Source organism: Pagrus major, chromosome 23 (assembly GCF_040436345.1).
Source record: "Pagrus major chromosome 23, Pma_NU_1.0".
NCBI lineage: Eukaryota > Metazoa > Chordata > Actinopteri > Spariformes > Sparidae > Pagrus > Pagrus major.
In genome coordinates this window covers 1,989,420-2,009,775 of record NC_133237.1, presented here as the reverse complement: position 1 = coordinate 2,009,775, position 20,356 = coordinate 1,989,420, and the positions used below count along the sequence as shown (strand labels likewise).

At 40.6% G+C, this 20,356-nt stretch overlaps 2 protein-coding genes across 3 annotated transcripts in view; one reads left to right on the top strand and one right to left on the bottom strand.

The window, feature by feature from the left end:
- The window catches only part of LOC141019795 (syntaxin-binding protein 4), a 72,853-nt gene that overhangs the window by 14,583 nt on the left and 37,914 nt on the right, over nucleotides 1-20,356 (top strand). For both annotated transcript variants that reach the window (XM_073494801.1, XM_073494800.1), the window contains exons 4-8: nucleotides 3,218-3,287; nucleotides 3,380-3,454; nucleotides 6,411-6,490; nucleotides 8,511-8,634; nucleotides 8,972-9,113. In XM_073494801.1, the coding sequence (XP_073350902.1) occupies nucleotides 3,218-3,287; nucleotides 3,380-3,454; nucleotides 6,411-6,490; nucleotides 8,511-8,634; nucleotides 8,972-9,113 (491 nt within the window). The remainder of the gene's footprint in view (nucleotides 1-3,217; nucleotides 3,288-3,379; nucleotides 3,455-6,410; nucleotides 6,491-8,510; nucleotides 8,635-8,971; nucleotides 9,114-20,356) is intronic.
- Nucleotides 9,444-12,120, bottom strand: LOC141019780 (zinc finger BED domain-containing protein 4-like). Its single transcript, XM_073494788.1, has 2 exons — nucleotides 10,909-12,120; nucleotides 9,444-10,520 (listed from the first exon to the last, which is right to left on the bottom strand). The coding sequence occupies exons 1-2, from the start codon at nucleotides 12,078-12,080 to the stop codon at nucleotides 9,986-9,988; spliced, it is 1,707 nt and encodes a 568-aa protein (XP_073350889.1). The 5' UTR covers nucleotides 12,081-12,120; the 3' UTR covers nucleotides 9,444-9,985.

Below are 20,356 nucleotides of genomic sequence, written 5' to 3'. Positions count from 1 at the left end.
ACAGCTTTGGGAGTCTGTGCAGGTTTCCTGAATATGACATCAGACACCTGATGTCCATTGTCCTTGACCTGAAAGACACAGACCCTGTCTTTTCTTCTTGCCACTTATCTTTCTGTTCACCTACAGAAAACCTTGGTGCAGTACTCTTGTACAAATGCACATTAACCCTTTGGCACCTAAGAGGGGTCTGCAAATCTTTAGTAAATATAAGAACAGCTGAGAATGACTTGAATAAGGAATAGAACTAAAGGGAGTGTTGGACACAGTGGACATCCTGACAGACTGATGACCAGTGAAGTGACAGAACAAGTATTTTTGGTGCCTTCCTCATGTGACTGTGAAATCATTAATAAAACACACCTCCACATTGTTATGGCCTACTTTCTCTGTCGGTGAAACAGAGAACTGTTTTGCTTTTTGAGATTCTTTTGATACATTCAGAGTAATGATGAGGTTGTCTGTTCAATGTAGACAGGACATTGGACAACATCAGCCTAAGACCACAGATGCTTGACTCAAATTTACCCACATTCTTCCCTGATAGTGCTTTTTTAAGATCAAAAGGCTTAGTTATTCTGCTACTGACATTTCTACTGCACTGAGAACAGCAGAGCAATCTTTCGATGGTCGGACTCAACTTTAAACTAACCAAAAGGTAGCCTCAAGTGGTACTAGACAGCTTTTCAACTTTCCTTTTGTTACTTACTGATCTAGTAGAGAAAATGCACCGTCTGAAGTCCCGGTGGTAAGGGGAAACGCATATCAGCTGGGGGAACAGACTTTGTCACAACACAGTAGTCCTCTCCACTGAGTGAATGTCCCTCTGTTCACTCTTGTTTCTATCACTCCCCCTTTTCACCTTCTTTGCTTCCTCCATCAGCGGGGTTCTTTTTCATTTACAGTGTAAAGTTTCCACAGTTATTCCAGTTGTTCCACTACCTGGGGACAGTGACCAGGAAAAACATTGCCTCTTTCTGTTTTGGTTGCGCAATCGCAGACACGTTTCTTTGTGCTGTAATTCCACTTTCGCTTTTCAAGCTAAAATCCAGCTCGGTGACAGACCGAGACCAAATATACAGTGAAGGCGAGCATTATAGGGAACCAATCTATACTCAGATGACTTCATTTTTCTACAGCCATTAAACTGTGCATTCAGTATTTACCTCAGATTGATCATTTAAAGCAAAGTTGTCTATTGTCAGATTAATGTTTGTCATGTCTATTGTGGACATACAGTAAGTTGATTTAACAGTTATCACTTACACTTAGAACATCCTGTATACTGAAGGTGTGTGTGTGCTGTCATCATTCTTCTGCCCCTGGCACAGGAATATGACATCCATATTGTCAAATGTGAATTGCCATTCCCAAGGGCAAGCTGGCGCTCTTTGTCTTTGTCCTTGCCTAGGCGATAATATTCATTCATAATATATATTTTTGTCTCCTACACATGTCATGCACCCACATCCTCCTTACTTTGATGTCCTGATGTCAAATAAAAAACAAATGGATAGTAAACTGCAAATAAGCAGTGTTGATCATATAGTGGCTGTTGTCAAGATATTGTTGTCATAGATATGACACACACATTTTTTCTCTGTGTACAGACACTTCATCTCAGCGCTCCTGAGCGCACAGCCAACGCTTTTCTGGCCGAAAACAAATGCTACGTGGACACGGGCCCTGAGAAGGCATTTTATCTCATTTTATTTGTCTCTCATTCTCATAGTCACTGATCCATATCACATTCTTCCTTCAGTGGATCTTCTTTTCTTTTCTTTTTTTTTACACTTAGTTATGCTACTTATTTTGTGTTCACTGTCTCACTGGATAAGATCACCAGATAAATGTTTAAAAATGGAACTGTAACATGCTACAGCTGCAACGAATAGAAATCAGTTACATAAAGATAACATTCGTATCTCCACAGTCTGATACTGCTGACCAAAAACGTAGAATAGTGAGACAGAAGGGAGAAGAATGTGAATGTGGACGTTTCAAGTCAATACCCCCCAGCCTCACAGATCCAGAGGGAGACATGCTGGTCACTGGAGTGATGACCAGACTGCTGAAGGAAACTGAGGGTCTGGTGTAAGCACACTGGGGTTTGTTACATCATGATGTTAGCCTTGAGCTTTTGACCTTGAAGCAGATGTATTATTGTGAAGAATTCCTACTGAGGACTACATATTATATTTCCAGAGTGGAGGACTCAGTTGGTTGAAAAGAAGTCAGAGGCAGTGTGGAGACTGTAGCAGTGGTAGCAGCTTCCCTTTTTGCTGCCTGCTGTGCACAAAATCCATTGAAAGAAAATAACATCATCAGCAAGAATAACCAACAAACCTTATGTTGTGCAGGTATAAGCTCTACACTTTCTTACCAACGACTGCCATGTCAGCATATTGTATTCAAATGGCACATATTCCTCCAGATACAGCACATGCCTCCATAGAGGCTTTGAGCAGCTCGGGTCTGATACAGGTTCCTCTCAGTATTCTAGTCATGAGCATATACATTGGAAGCCTGGGAGCTCTAATGTCTGCCTCAAGCCAGCCATGCAAGTGTGTACAAGAATATCCCTGAACCAGGACTGTGAAGTTGAATGAAGAATATTGTAGGGCTGACTATTGGTACATTCTCACAATATGAACACAGAGATTTTTGATAAATAATCATCAGTAATGTGGATATAATGACTAAATGGTTAAAGACAAGTATTAGAACAAGTAGAACAGTCTGGTAAGTTTAGAAAATGACATCACTTTACTGTAATGAAGCCTTTAAAACCAACATCTATGTCATATAACCATATCCAACATCGACAACATAAGATGATATATTACTCTATATATTGCCAAGCCCTAGCATTCACAACCGTGGATGAAATAGACAAAGAACTGGATTGTAGATAATGTTAAAGTTGCTCTGGAGACTTGACTTAACAGACAGTATATTACTCTTGTCCACTTCACCTACTGAAGTGTCAGTATCTTCTAGTGCTGGTGTTTTCTGGAAGGAATCTCTGGCTTTATATCTTGACATCTCTTATTATACCTGTCAAAGCCCCACAGAAGGAATCCTCTGTTCCTATAATCTTTGTCCATTCTCATCCTCTTTGAAAAATAGAAATGTTTTCGTATTTTTGTATTACAAGTACATCTTCAAGCTGACACCTCCACTGTGTACTAAAGATGATTATTTCTGTGACCTCCGACAGGAAACCTGATGCCAGGGGACCAGATCTTGGAGGTGAACGGGGACAGTCTAGTCGGAGTTACAAGTGAAAGGTAGTCAAGTCTTACTGCTCTTGTCATTGTTTTAATGACTGACTGAGCTGTAACAGCAATGTTAATGTGTTTTTGTGTATCTATTCTTACAGAGCTGTGGATGTCTTGAGAGCAGCCTCAGCAACCAATCACATGCGCCTTCTCATAGCCAGAGATGAGGAAGCAAAGTAAGCAAATATCTTTGTTTATAATACAGTGCATTCATATAGTGGCACATTGGTTCTCACAGTGCTTGTCAAGCGATCCATAATGTTGTGATTAGTTTTCTCCTGTAGTGTCAAATCCAAGACATGGTGCAGGGACACTGCTGTACATGCAACCTATTTGTATAAAAACACGCAGCACTCACCAGAGACTCTGGTCCTCTCTCTTCTTTTTACCCTCTCCTCTCTGTAATGTTACATCCATGAAGTAAAGTACATTTTCCTCCAGCTCCAGTTGGCAGTCACCATCACGGTACATAAACATTTGATATTTCCACTTTTTAATCCCAGAAGTTAAAAAGAAAAATCTGAGCTCTTCTCCGGTTAGCAAACATCAGAGCAGAATCTGATGTGACTCTGGGAGTTAATTCTTCCAGAAGGTCTGGCTCTGCACCAGACTCTCCTACAGAGCTTTTGTTGCTAGTCAGTTAGCATGCAGTGGGGCTGCACAGCAGAGGACAGAAAACTCCTTGAGATTTCTTTTTTGTAATATTATGTACCAAGAGACCTCTTTTTTTTGACCTGTTTCTACCTGTCCTTCATTGGTCAAGGCTATCTCATCTTATCTTCTCTTATCTTCTCTTATCTAACTCTAAAACTTGCATACAGTACAACACATGTACAGTAGTATCAACAATGACATTACCGAGAGCAGAGGCGGGTAGTATTAGTGTTCAACCAGCTTTTTAAAACAAGGTCAGTGCCAGCTGTCAACATTGCAGACCTCATCTTCCCCTCAAATCCACTGCAGACAACATCATCCTTAATAGTAGATTGACAAAGGTAGTAGTGCATACTTGCACACACATGTCAGGCATGATATTTTCTAAATAATGTGGTATTTTCTGCCTGTAAGTGTAATCCTCAGGGAAGAGACTCTGACACAGGCAGGATTTACACCTCGGCTGTTAGAGAGGATATGTGTCAGAAATTAGAAGTTAATGGTGGTAATAGCTCTGTGACACAGCGAGTAGCAGACTGTGGATTTATTGGACAGATCCTAGTATGAATATGCAGAAGAGCATGAATATGAAGCGAAGTGCTTGACATCTTTAGATTGATGAAGCTTAAAACATGAATGTCATGTGTAGTGTAGTTTTGAGGTGATAATTATTCTTTTGTAGTGACGGATTCTCACAAAATGGTGTCAGTGGTGTCGTAGCCTGAGATTGTCTTTGTCGCGCTTCATGCAGAGGAATGAAGGGAGGGGAGAGAGCTTAACCTAGGGCAGCACTCCTGACGAGATGAGCCTTGTGTGTTAATCTGTGCTCTGTACTTTAACTACCCTGCAGGACAGAGCAGAGGAGCAGGAGGGGAAGGGGAGTGGACGACAGGGAGGAGGGGGATTACGCCTGTCTGTCTGTCCACCCCACCCCCTGCCCCTAACAGATTCTCTCTACATCTTTTTAAAATAAATCAAGCAACTAGCGACATGCATACCAGCTATGAGAGCATTGGCAAATATTATAGGAAAATCAACAAAGCTGCAATAATAAAATCAGTGTGTATGGTGCAATGGAACACATGACATAGGAGAGATGAGTTTGGCTGAACTGTACCAGATTTATGTTTTATTGACATACAGTATGTGTTTTGCTGAAACATTCCCTCATTTGACATAAGGAGTGTACTACATCAAACATGGTACATTTCACCTGTTTCAACAAAGTCACTTCTCTTATGCCCTCTCTAATGCTTTTATGTCGTATATCTGACTGATACCAAGACAGAGACTGGGAATTTTGAAAAGGTATTCTTATTTCTGTGGGTCATGAAGGACACACACAATACATATTGAGGCGAAAAGTTGAATTATAAACATTTGTTTTTCTTTTCAATGAAAATGCCACCTTTTTAAAGTTGGATATCAGGTTTGAAGGAGCTGATACAGTACAGACACATACAACTGAGTCATGAAATACACAAAATGCACAAAATGCTTTGGTGGTGGAGGGAGACATGAATCAACACAGCCTTCACAATGACATGCAGCAAGAGCATCATGATCAAAAGAAAGAGTGTGACAATTTTTCCGATTATAACGACGGCTTCATTGTTCTGATTACGTCCAGTAATTTCAGAGTGAAATGCACGAGCTGTCCCGTCTGGTGGCACCTTTAACCCAATCATCTGTTGCTGCTGGTTATGAAAGAGGTGCAGCGTGAGGTCGTCTTTTTGCGCTATCCAAGAACAATTTGTGTCCTTACTTACCATGGAGCCAGTGTGACTGCTTGTCATAATCTGCTTAGAAACGGTACATTCAAATCATCATCCACAGGGGAAATCATATTGTGTTGTAGAAGATAATCTACAACACAGGAACATGGTGGCAAAACCAGGAATCAGATATATTGTTCCTGGTCACTATAGATTGTTCTCTTATAAAACTGTGAGCAAAAGTTATTAGTATTTTGTTGGATATCCAAGCTTTTTAGCTCATTATTAAAATAGGTCAATTACTAATTTAATCTGAATGACACCTCATGCCGAGTGATGAACATTCTGATGTAGTGAAACCATGTTATCATTAAGTTATTTATTAACACATTAACCCTATTTTTCTGCACACAATAATACTGGTATCACTAAATTCTCTTGACTTGAAAACTGTTACATAACATTTGTTATTTTATATATTTTTATTATTTCATTTGATTGTATTCTTTAAAAAAACATACACATAAAAATGTTGTCCATCATTAGACAGGGATGTACAAAGACAAAAATGGAAAAAGTATAAATAGCTTCAACAAGTTGTTAAAACCTGAGCGCGACACCTGAAACCTGAGCGCGACACGTGATAACATTTCTATAGCTTTCATGGAATGCTCTTAGGTCAGGTAAAACTGCTTATGTGCACAACTTTCTATCTTGAATGACATCTTTCCAAATAATTTTTCTTTTTGGTATCCCTGAATAGAAAAGAATTTGCTGAGCTGCTAGAGAAGTATGGATCTAATGGAAGCACAGGATCAACACGCAACTCTCCCATCCAGCAAGGTAGGCAAATCCCTGCATTGTAGTTTGTATGATACACTCAGTGTTTTCTCACATTTTTAAAGTGGGTGGATCTCCTGCTCACTTAAATGTGTGTGAAATTGAATTCTGTGTTCACACGCAAATTCTCCTAGTTTGTCTGAAAACACAATCTGCCTGAACTGTGTACTGTTGTACAGTTCTAAATAAAAAGACCTTTCTATATTTGAGTACTAAGCCTAAAGGGTAGATGGAGTAAGTCTGCCTTTAAAAATGGCTTATGACAAGTGCACTTGTCCATTACACAATTGCCAACATCTGTTTCAGAGGGAAGCAGGCAGCCAGCTGGTACAGATCTGTTAAAACTTGACCTCAGCACGTGTGCAGTCTTGTGTGCTCTGTGTAGACGATGGTCTGGAAACAGCAAGGGGTCATCAGCTCCAGAATTACAATAGATTTCAATTTAAGGCCATCCTGTTGGTATAAAACTAAGATGTGTTATGTTTGCAGTATGCTAAATCTCTAAAACTGGCAGATTTACTGTGTTTGGCTCTAAAGGTGAGATAATGTACTAGAGGGACTGGGTTATGCTTGAAAATAACTAGTTTATACTATGTGTTGTCAGACCATGTCAGAAATTAAAGTTTATAGTTGTTCTGAACAGTCACATGGAGGTTGGGAACAAAGGCAGTTGTCATAGAGAGGGAGAGATGCAGTAATTGTTTAAATATGGAGATGAATGAAGTGGGTGTGAATGTGGGATCATATGACTTGAGACCTGACTTGTCAAATTTTTAAAAAAGACTTGCAACTCAATCTTCATAGGTCTGTAGACCTGATGATGATGATGAACATGATTCATGAGCGAATCTGTTTTTTCTCTCTTTTTCTGCTCGACATCATTTGAAGTGACTCGAAGGTGGAGCTTAACCTTTCTCAGTAAGGTTTGGTGTGTTCAAGTCGAGTTTGTTAATAATGCACCAGTTAGCCCAGTTCTTTATTCAATTAGATTAGCTTATGACTTTCACTGTTTTCATGTAGAATTATGATTTCATTTTGTATAAGTAGGATAGTAGGATTTTGTCAGACTGTTGGACTTATGGACACCCATTTCCACACATCTTAGCTACATCAGCCGGGTAGATTTGTAGGCATGTAAAAAATTTGTTTGCGTAATGCATTTTCCTTTAAATTACTCATTATGACTTACATATGGTATTTTTTCCCAAATATGGTAATTTTAAGCCTCTGGTACAATGTCTTAACATTTCCCATCTAGCGGCACTGATGTTGACTAGACCTGGACCCTGTTGTTCTTCATTTGGGCCTTGCTGGTCTTGATTTGAATCTAAACAAAAATACATGTATTTGATGCTCATTTTATGGCTGGTTTGGACACAACCAGAAACTACCAGACCCCATTCATGTTAACAAACACAGAATGTATATTCAAGGTATGTTCGCAGTTGTGTCATACTTTACCCCCATTTACTCACTTAGAACCAAGAGCTCTGTGTAATAGCTCACAAAATGTCTCATTTTATCATAAATCCATGATATCCTTGTATACTGCTGAATTTCAGTATGAATAACCTGCCCACTATGAGATTTACCTTTGAAACTGAGGACAAAAAAAGAAGCAGATGTTTACCCCAGGCAGTGGATGAAAAAACTGAACAGAAACAAGCTCAGTGGATATTTGGACTGTTTTGGTCAGCATGCTGGGTATTATTCAGTGCTTAGTCGCTCAGGCTTAAGAAATGTCTAACAGGACGATACAGGTTGAGTGGAGAGCCTCAGTGCCACTGGAGCCATCTGTAGCAGCAGCAAACTGCCGAAGGCTTCTTGTTCAGTACAGTAATGTGTGAAATGTGTATCCCGCCAGAACAAACTACCCGCCTTCTAAATAATAACTAACTGAACTGGAAATGTGTATCTCTCTTTTGCCATTTTGATCATTTATTTTACACCCAGCAAAGCACAGATTAAATCATTTCACTTACTTTGTCTATTTTATGTTTTTATTCTTTCTTGCCGTTCAAAGGAGGCCGCTACCTGGATAGTACATCATCTGGTTCCTCATCTCGCTCCCAGAGTCCTTTGTTGTTGAGCCCGGCAGGATCTCAGAACATGTACAACAGCAGTGGGCCCATGCTGCGCTCCCTCAGGTAAGATTTGTTTTTACAAGATTTGTATCAACCATGGCTCTGCTCTCCTGTTGTTAAGAAGGGTAAGCTGGCAAGTTGTGGCCAACTTGCACTTTACCTAGATTTACAAAGTAACTATTTTGTGGATTTGCGTCCCACCTGTTGAGAAGGTCAACAGTGCAAAGCAAAATGTGCACCCTTGGCCTATGCCTGTGATAATATCAGCTGATTTATTATTTTGTGCAAATCATGGCACTAATGCCATGGAGGCATAATGAAGGTTGTGCCTTCATTCACAATGATGAAGCCTGTTTCCATTACTTCAGTGATTGACGTGTGTGTGTCTTTGTGTTCTCAGTCATCCAGGTGAAGGAGTGATTCAGTTAATTTCAGTGGCGCGATCCAGCAGTTTGGGTATCACCATCGGAGGTGGTTCCAACAAGCCCGACGGCCCTGCAGTCTTCATCCAGGAGGTGCTGTCTGGAGGAGACTGTCACCGGGTAAGAAACAAGGCAGAGTGAAATTAAAACCTTAAAGTGCTGATATTGAAGGAGAGGGAAAGCTGAAGGATGTAGTGAAGGGAGTACTTTTTTCCAAACCATACTGGGACAGCTATGTAGTAGGGGTGCTCCGATCAGGGTTTTTGGAACCGATCACCGATCACCGATTTTTGAAATCAGTATCGACGATAACGATCCCGATACCGATACCAGAGCCTCTATTTTGAATTTGAAGCTTGCTTTTTATAGTGTAGCATTAATTATCAAGTTATTTAATTAGGTTACCCTTGAACCTGTATACAAAGCATTATTAAATTAAAGACATGAGGGTATCATGAATTGACTCTTTTATTTGCAGGAATTTGCAACATTGTACATAGTTGAGGCTCAGCTCAAGACTGTATGCTCCTAAAAAATGAAACAGCTCTACGTACACCACCATGTGAACATTACACTCTATAGAAACTGTAATACATGTAGTTGCCTTCCAGTAAAAAAATAACACACACATATATATATATTGGTAACAACAACTTTTCTTTCTTTCTTCCTTTCTGGGGAAAACAACTGGGCTTATTAGATAGAACAGGGCATTTATCAGTTTGCTCCTTGTAAATATATAAACATTAAAGGAAATAGCCAAATAAATAAAGTCACACAGTCCTTGTAAAAAAAATAAAAAGAAATAGCCAGATAAATAAATAAAGTCAGACAGCCCTCACAATTCACCTGCAATTAACAAACAGACAACCAAAAAGTGCAGAACAAGTGTAGCAAAATACAGTAACAATTATTGTACCTAATACAATAATGTACCTTTTAATGAGGTAGCTTTTTATGAGCTGAGAGAGAGAAAGAGAGGTGTCTAGAGTTCAGACAGACAATGTTTTATTATTTCCTTTGCTTTCCTTTGCAAGCAGCATCACTGGCAGATTTACTTTGAGAAAGATGAGCATCTCTGCATTTTTTGCAGTGAGCTTATTCCTCTTTTCATCTATAATGTTTCCCGCTGCACTAAATAGTCTTTCACTATCAACACTTGTGCACGGTGCACAGAGATAAGCTCGTGCAGCTTGTGCAAGCGATGGAAAGCGGCTTCTATTGTCCTGCCAAAAAGTAAGTGGTGTTCTGTTTTGTGGGATGACTGCCTCAGTTAAGTAGAGATTCATCTGTGCTGATGATGGGTTGCCCGAGTCAACACCATCATGTTGTTCACTGTCATCCAGTAGTTCTGCATACATAGCATGCAAGGAGCCATCTCTTGGTACCTTTTCTGGTGGCTCAGAACCCTTTGCCTCACCACTGTGCTCCTCTTGTGGTCCAGCAGCATCAGTCAGACTCAGAACATGAGAGAGAAGCCCACGGATCTTTTGCTTAAGTTCATCTGAGAAATATCTGTCCTTGTACCTATTTATTAACAAGAGAAACAAAGAAAAGACAAAAAATTAATTGATCCATTTTATGTATGTTGTCATAGGTTATTATGCTATGCTGACAAGTTGTGACAACCATACTACATTATTGCCATTATAAAGTTTTTCATTCACTTTAGCCAAAGCTAGATATGCATCTGAGTTGGAGAGCCTACTAGTGTTGTCAGAATAGTCTCATTTTTAATTATAAGTCTGAATGTAAAGTTTTAAGTTCAACACGAATGTACCTTCTCTCCCTCCCCCCGTGTCTATCTCAAACGCGCGCACATACTGACCCTGTCCCCCCCCCCCCCCCCCCCCCCCTCCTCCTCCTCCTCCACCCACACACACACACCGACAAAATTTATGAATGATGTACTCACCTCGGATCGAGGACTGTAGCAATGGTGTACAGTGGCTCGGATTCAATATCACTGAATCTCCTCTCTAGTGCGTCCAGCAATGTCGCTTTGGAGGTTTTCACTCCTTGATCAGTGTCCGCTGTTTTCCGCAGTAGACGACGTAGAGCCCGGGTGGCTGGTATCACATCTGCTGCAGAGGCAGATGATGAGCTGATTTGATTTGTAAGCTCTTCAAAAGGGGCGAGCAGGGAAATCATGTTTTCAACTAGTTTCCATTGACTAGCGGTTAACATGGCAGGTAAATCGTAATCTGCTCCATAAGTGCAAAGTGCACGTTTCTCTTCTAAAAGGCTTCGCAGCATATACAGAGTACTGTTCCACCGAGTTGGGACATCCTGCTGTAACCTTTTGGGATCCTGGCCCAGCTGTTTCTGGATAGTTTGAAGTCGAGAGTAGGCAAGCTGGCTGTGTTTAAAATGACCAACAATGCGTCGTCCAATTGCAATTATGTCACCAATGCTCCGCTGAGACAAAACCCCCTCTTGTACAACAAGCTGGAGTGTGTGCGACATGCACGGCAGGCTTGGCAAATGTGCATCCTTCATTGCCTTTTCCATGTTTCTGGCATTATCGCGTAGGATAACGTGTACTTTCTCCATCGGTATTCCCCATGCTTGGTACATGTCTCTGAACGCACCTGCAATGGCCTCTGCGGTGTGTGATCCAGCGAATTCTCGGGAGTGAAGCACCACTTTTTTGAGCTCGAAGTCCTCATTTATAAACTGCGCGGTCAGGCTCAGCATGGACATAGGAGAGACACTTGAACTCCAAATGTCACTCGTGAAGCTGACTGATGTCACGTTACTCATGAGTGTTTTAATGTGGTCATACACTGTGTTGTATATTTCTGGCAGGCATACATCTGTAAAATATTTACGTCCTTGATGAACATAACGTGGATCCAGGTGGTTCACCAGGCGCTTAAACCCGACGTCGTCCACAACAGACAGAGGCTGATGGTCCAGGCATATGAACTCCATTATTTTTGAGTTTATTTCCTTTTGTTTCTTGCTGTCTTTTCCATATGGCTCTCCTCGCTGCAAAGTCTGTTCAATTGACAGCTGCGCGAGACTCGACTTGGGCTTGCAGGTAGCTTGCAGTCTGTCCCCTTCTGCCTTTTCAGAGGCCAACATGGTGTACTCGTTATATTCTTTTGCATGGCAGACTTTTAAATGCCGTATTAAGTTTGTAGTGTTGAAATTGCGCGTTTTATCTCCTCCGCGACTGATTCCCTTTGAGCAGACACAGCAAACAGCAAATTTAATGTCCTTTTCTGACACTTTGTAAAACTTCCAAACCGGTGACGCCATCTTAACTCTTCATCTGTAATTGTCTCGCGGTAATTGTGTTGCGCGGGTACTGCGTCACATCGGCTCTTTTGATCGGTGAAAATTAAAAATCCGGTCACTTCCGATACCAGGTATATCGACCGATGCCGATCGGGTTGCCGATCGATCGGAGCACCCCTACTATGTAGATTGTCCACTAATCGAAAAGTTGGTGGTTCGATGCCCAGATCACCTGGCTACATGTTGTTGTTGTTGTTGTTGTTATTGTTGTTATTATTATTATTATTATTATTTCTTCTATTTGAACAGGGACAGTGCACAATAAAAGATTAACCCTGTATATAACAAGGAGAGATGCATTGCACCGGGTTTTAGCAAGTTGCTATTTTCCACCCATAGTCCCTGGGCAGGTAGATGGAACATACAATAAATTGAAAACAGTTACTAAATTCACAGTTGTGCAAAATTTCAATTACAAAGTTATGAATACACACATTCCCACATCATTAAAACAATGTTGAAGTGTCCTTGAGCAAGATACTGAACCCCTAATTGCTCCTGATGAGCAGGTCAGCACCTTGCATCGTTGCCTCTGCCATCATTGTTTGAGTGTGTATATGTGTGTATAATTGGGTGAATGTTACAAGTGTTGTAAGCGGTCAGTTGAACAATCAATAGACTGGAAAATCACTATATAAATGCAAGTCCTTTTAAACTATTAAACCATAAAGAAATACAGGCAAGTCGGAGAATATCCCTGAGTAAGTTTTAGGATTTATTGCTGCTTTTAGGGGCTAACAAAATCAGGAGTGTATTGTTAAAGCTGCATTAATTGATTTGTGCCACTAGGGGCCAAAAAAGTCCAAATGATTTGACAGGCACAATGATCACTGGCTTATACACATTACACAGTCTACAAATATGCTAGCAAACAGTTGCCTACTTACATGACCAGATGATGATGTTGGCTGATTCAGGAAGAGCAACCATGTGTCCATCTAGCAAGGAAGAAGAATTGATTTCCGGTGTGTAGCGTTAAGCAGAGCTGACAGAGCTAACTGGGAAGTAGCAGGGTCCCGTTTCTAAATTACGTGGCATCGGACTGATACCGGTACCTTTTCGGCAGTATCGGCCGCATTTCCGATACTGGTATCGGAATCGTAACAACTCTAGTCTTAATAGCCGTTTTTATACTGGACAGCAACCCGCCAATTTGGCTGTCCTTTTTGCGGCTAGGTCCGCGCATTTAGACAGACCGCAGCATATTGGGGGTCTGTTTTGGTCCGCCAATATGACGCCTCGGAGGGTACACTTTTTGCCACCTCCATTGCTATGTAAATCCAAGGCGTCGATGTGCCGGCAATTGCGTGACATTGGTGGAGGTGTCGATGGCATGCACTGTTGTGCGACCCACAGCCGGGAGTTTTAAAAGCAGGAAACGGCTGATCACAGCAGTCAGTTCATCACTTCATCCGCAGACGTCAAGATGAGCAACTGGAAAGCCGCTGAGATCCGGGAGATGCTAACCATCACAGCCGAGAGAATCGTCAATAACCAGATCATTTGTCACTGTTCACGCCCAACTTCGTGCTTCACGTCACGTCACATGTTTACGCCTACCCCAGTTTTTTGCAAAGGAGGAATATTAAACCTCCATTTCACATAGACAAGGCGGCAGATTGCAGCCTTTACCTGGCTGCAAATGTGGCACATTTTCTAACTAAAAGGGGCTAATGACTACCGCCTTGTGGCTCTCACCCCCATCCTGATGAAAGGCTCCTCCAGTACATCAAAGACAACATCCCTACCAGCCAGGACCCTCACAAGTATGCTTTCAGAACCAACAGATCCACAGAGGATGCCATATCTACTGCATTTCACTCTTCACGCACCTGGAGAATGAGACCAGCTACATCAAGAATGCTGATGGTTGATTTCAGCTTATCATTCAGCATTGGATATTGGACTTTCTCAAAAGCGGGCCCCAAAGAGTACGGATTTGCAATCACACCTCCTTGTGCTCAACACCGGAGCACCCCAGGTCTGTGATCTCAGGCTCCTCCTGTTCACACTGTACACCCATGACTGCACTCCCAGACATCAAGAGAACTCTATTGTTATATATGCAGATGTATGCAGTATGAGAATTCATATCAGGAGGAAATCAACAGTCTTGCAGAGTGGTGCACAGTTCTACTGCTCAGCATCGGCAAAACCAAGAAGTTGATTGTTGAACACCCCTGTCTACATCAGTGGGACTGAACTTTGAGTTACCATCACTGAGAACCTATGTTGATCATCACAGATCACCACCTCTGGTTAAAAATGCCCAGAAAAGGCTCTACTTCTTAAGGAAACTTAGGAAGGCTTAATTCCAAAGCCAAGATTCTGGTTAACTTTTACAGAGGAGCAATAGAAAGCATCCTGACTGGAAATATTACACGCTGGCATAGTTCATCACAGCCCAGGACAGGAGGCTCTACAGCGGGTGATTAAAACCCTCCAGAACATCACTGGTACCATCTACAGAGCTTCAGTAAAGTGAGATGTCTGCACAGAACCCAAAGGATACTAAAATCCGTCACCCACCCAGCCACAGTCTGTTCACCCTGCTGCCATCTAACAACAGATACAGAAGTATCCACTGCCATACCACCAGACTATGGAACAGCTTCATTCTCCAGGCCGTGAGATTCCTCAATTTATCATCAACACTACATTTATAGATTAAATGTAGAACTCAAACATAGGGCTCAAACAAAGTTTCGTTTTTTAAACCCTCGTGTTTTTAAAAAATGTAAATAAACTTACCTTGTAACCTTGTAAAAATTCTTAGTTCATAATAAAACAACTTTATGATTTACTTAATTACCTCCATAATTTATTACTTATTTTAAATCGACAATCACCATCTAAGACTGTATGAACTCATAATAAATCCTCTCAACAACAAGCCAGTTAGTAAGTGCAGAAATCCTAAAAATACAGTATCATATACAGTATATACATATGTTCTCATGCTTATAGTGGAATAGTCTGTCTCAGCTGAGTTTTGTAGTGATCATGGAAGCTCAATGGCTCGACTTGCAGTAACTTTTCTGAAATTGTGATGAGATTTTCCATCTGTCATGTTACTTTGCAATACATTGTGGCAATGTATAAATGTTGCAAGTCAGAAGTAAAGGTGAAGAAATTTGGATTTTGGTTAATATATGTCATTTGGTAAACTTTAAGCAGTTGGAGCCTTTTCTTCCAAGCTTCCAAGTCCCAATTCAGAGGCTGGATCCTCCAAAGGCTGACACTTAATAATGCTGTCAGTTATTATACCAACATTGCACACTTAAAGTGCATCATACCAAAACTTCCTCCCAGTTTCTCCTAAAATACAGAATTCAATATTTCTCTGTTATCTGTAGCGTCACCTTGACTCCCTGAAGTAAATTACCATGAGGTGACAAATAAAATGTTGTCACTTCATTAAATCCTGTTGAATATTTAGAAATTTATGCTGGATTTAGAATATAAAACACTGCTCGGGTATTTCTTGCTGTTTGTGTTGTTTTAGTGTCAGTGCTGCTCTAGAGGTGTCCCAGAGCCCCAGAGCAGACACACTACACCAAGTGTGAAGGTCAGCCAGAAAGCGAGGACTCTGCTTAGGGCATCACCTTGCACACACACAGACACACACACATACACGCACACATTACAATGCAGAGGATTTTGTCATACTAGTAGGCTAGATGTGTACATGCTAAAGGCGCAGCAGCAGCAGCACCTATCTTGTGTGTCACACCTATTTGTTTGCTACTTCCCAGTGAGCAAAAAGTGGTCTAGATCTAGATCTAGCCAGAATGAAAGTTTTTTATGTCTTTTCTGGATGTTGTATAGACGTTAATATGTCATTTGTCGACTAATTCTGGCTGTCTGTGGACGTCCAGATCATAGCCAGTATGAACATCTATTCTCAACTAATTCTGGATATCAATGGACGTCCAGATCATGGCCTGGCCCGACGGACCTGATATCAACCTGTTTTAGACATCTACAGACGTGGGTTGTTATCAGGATCAGTTTATTTTTTCTTCCTATTATATGAGTTGTTGACAAAAAGAAAAATATAGAATATTGCCAGAGTTGTAATTTAATCTCTGGATCAGTAGACATCTTTTTTTTTTTAATTGTGAGAACAGCTGATTATTTGTTTCTGCTCTACTAGCCTGGGCCTGAAGGATCTTGCACAGGAGTGCACTGGTCGAAACATGTAGAAGTTGAGGTGAGAGAGAATAAAGTAAATATTCCATTTTTCCTGATGGGAAGTTGCCTGTAAACATGATGGATGAGCTCTGCACCTTGGCCCACAGTGTCTTGGGGAATACGGAGCACAGCCATTTGTGCTTGATGGAAATAAGGCAACAAGTGCTAGATACTGCAGCCTCACAGGAGGCCTTTAGCCAACAGATTAGATTCAAAATGAGGATTCAAGATGAATTTTATTGTCATTATGCAACATGAGATTATACACAATGAAATTTCTGTTTGTAATTCCCTAAGATACATAAACACAAGAAAACAAAAACTCTACAGACTAACAAATAGTAATCAAGTCAGAAAAATAAACTATTCATAGTGGAGTGTTGAGGATGATTTCAGGAGTCTCACAGCGTGGGGAATGAAGCTGCTCCGTAGTCTGGTAGTACATAAGCGGATACTTCTGTATCTTCTGTCAGATGGCAGCAGGGTGAACAGACTGTGTTGTCTTTTAGTATCCTTTGGGCTCTGTGCAGACATCTCACTTCACTGATGTCAGTGATGCTCTGTAGATGGGTACCAATAATGTTCTGGGTGGTTTTAATCACCAGCTGTAGAGCCTTCCTGTGAAAAATATGTTTTCCAAAGACCAAGATGATGTCCTCAAATGTTTTTGTCTACAATTCAAAGATATTCAGTTTACTGTCATAGAGGAAAGAAACTAGATATATTATTCACATTTAAGAAGCGGAAATCAGAGCATTTTGGCATTTTTTCAAAATGATTAATCGATTATTAAAATAGTTGCATGTTAATGTAATCACTGGCTCAATCATATTAAATTACCACTAAGCCTTACAGCTACAGCAGCTGCTAACAGGCCACAACATACATTGAATTCATTTGCCAGCTGTTGGGCTACCGGCTGACTAGAGTCCAATCGTATTCATACGATGTGTTAATGGGTCCTTTTTATAACCTGACACTGATTACTGACTACTCTGCTGATGTTTTCCCACAGTTTGCTGCCACAACTGTGTCCACTATGTGTTAAGTGTTTGGTGCTGTTCTTAGTTCATTCAGTGCTGCTTTAAAGAGCAGTCTCTTTTCTGCCAAACCTCATAAAAACATTTAATGTAAATGGTCAAGTCCTTGACATATGTTTTTCTGACTAAAGTAGCAGTTATAAGAACATTGTACCCGCTCAGTCCAGTATCCTGGGATTTATGTTGGCACATATTGTTGCCTTCCTTCATTTTCTCCAGCTTCTCTGCTTCTGTCTACCCAATCCCATCCTCCTTGCCTCTCTGTCCGCCCACTCACTGTCAGCTGTGGGCAATATGACAAGGAAGGAAAGAAGGAGAATGAAGGGGAGAGACAGAAAAAACAGAATCTGCACTTGTATTTTTATGTTTGAAGAAAGCTGTTTCTAAGCAGATTTTTCTTGCATACTGTATGTCCTGCAAGGTTTTGCATCATTTGGATTCAAGATGCCAGTGAATCAGAGAGAGAGCCTCTGGGCTAAGAAAATATCCAATATGGAGAGTTGTTGAAGCAATGGTTTGTACATTTTGGTCCAAGATGTACATAAGGGAACCACCTTCCATTCCCTCAACAGTTATCCAGTCTTATCTCTAAAAAGAGCAAAAACTACTATGTAGCCTCTAAAATCTGTTGAGATTCTCCTCATGGCTGAGATGAAAGCTTTGATTGGAGTGAGAACTTCAACACTGAAACTGTTTATTACAGGCAGGGCTTCTGACAGTACATGCCTCTTTATGAGAAAACAGACCATGCTCCCACCAAAAATAAAGCTTCAGGTTGATATGGTCTTTGATCCTTGGCTTATGTGACTGGACACCTATGCTGACAATACTCAGGTGTACATTTCAGTTTAGCATGAAGACCTTCAGGCTTTGACCTCACTTACAACCTGCTTATCTGCCATCAATATTTTGATGAACAAACATCTTTAAAGCTTAATACAGGGAAGATGGAAATTACTTTACGAAGACTTTGTGTGATATACAGTCATATGTTAAAACTTTGAGGGTCATCTTAGGTTGTTATTTAAGTTTCCAACCCGGAATGATGCCCCCATCAAACAAAATAACTCTTGTATTTTTCCCACATGCAGCAGGCAGCCAAGCAGGCAGCAGTTTTCTGTGAAAAGCTCTGATAAATACTCTACACTACCTGTTCAGCACCAAACAGCATATAGACACAATTAGAGTCTAGCGGGTGAGGATACTGGGGCACGTAGCAGCTACAGGAGTTTGAGTAGGAGTTTGGAGTTGCTGGAGACTAAAAACAAGCTAAAAGGAGAATAAACACTGGACTTGCATTCATTAGGTGAACACAGACATGACTCCTATATAGAATATTCCTTTATTGTCACTATACACATGTACAATGAAATTGTGAATGGCTTTCTCTTCAGGTCAGTAGAAACAAATAGTGCAAAGTAAGAAAAGGAAAGTATACCAAATAAAATATATAGCAAAGATATATGCATACATACAATAAAGAAAGAAAAACATAATAAAAAATATTAAAAGTACATACTGTATACAGTGAAGACAGCGGTAGCAGGGTTATGCTACATATGATATGATAATGTGCTGTGTGTCTGGATGTGGAACTGTTTGCTAACACATTTGCTAACACATTTGACATGATGAATTAATAAGGTCAGATGTTGTGTCAATTGTTCCACTGCTCCAAATGGCCAAAAAGCAGTTTTAAGTCAATAACTAACTAATTACTTATACGAGTTGTGAAACAAATAATTTTAGACTTCATAAGCATCTCTCCACACACACTGCATTAATCCAGCATCAGTGATAAAAACAATTTTCCTAGGTATGAGGTTTCAGTGCAGCAGACATTTATGAATGAGATTTCTTTTGGCCCATTACTTTTTCACTTACCTTCAAACTCAAAATCCCTAATAACAGATGGTGAATGGTACAGGGGTAAGACTACATCCAGCTGTGTTAGAGACATAGCATGGTAAAGCAAAGCTGTGTGTCCACACTCTGTCACTAAGTCTCTTTAACTCACTCAACACTGTACACTAATGTCTGGCTCCATTACCACAGCTACTGACACTGACTCTCTGCTTCTCAGTCTTCTGCTTATGGAAGCAGGTTGTCCATTTACTCCAAATCCCAACTCGCTAATCCTGTGTCACATAGGAAGCAAGCTAGCATTTCTTGCACTGTGATTTGCTGTATTGGATGAGTCAGCTGGGGAATTATGCAGCCATGCAATTACCAGAACTGTAGATAGATGGACAGACAGATAGACACTTAATTTATTCCCGATGGGCACCAGAACTCAAACAAACCTCATGTTACTAAGAGTAATGCAGGTACTAACGTCAATGTAAAAAGTGCGCCATTTGAGCACTGGTATACATGTGATCAAGGTTCCTGTCCTGTGTGAAACAAATATTGGATGTTGACATTTTATATTAAACCTAACCAAACTGCAACTGAAAGCTGAAAATATTCTTACAGTATCAATACCTAAAAACAATTAAGTCTAAAAGTAAAAATCAAAATCGTCTAACCACAGAGTGGACAAGAACTGCAGTCGCCCGCATTCATCCACTAGGACTTACTATGTAAACAGGCTTTGTCCATCTTTATACCATATCCTCTGACTTCTTAAAGGTTCTCCAGCAGAACACTTCTCATATAGCCACCCAAACCATCATAGAAGGCATCGGTTTCCATGCACATCAATGTTAGGTGAAATACGCACATTATTGATTATTATCGAAAAATAAAATAAAATCTGCACTCAGAGCTCAGGCTCTGAGCGTGGGCTGAAACTGTCACAGAGCTCACCAAAGTGAGCATGTGTGT

Excerpts from the sequence above, each read along its gene's own strand:
- LOC141019780 (XM_073494788.1), bottom strand. The coding sequence starts at position 12,080 with ATGTTGGCCTCTGAAAAGGCAGAAGGGGACAGACTGCAAGCTACCTGC. Across the intron at positions 10,521-10,908 it reads GCTACAGTCCTCGATCCGAG|GTACAAGGACAGATATTTCT; the intron begins GTGAGTACATCA and ends GTTAATAAATAG.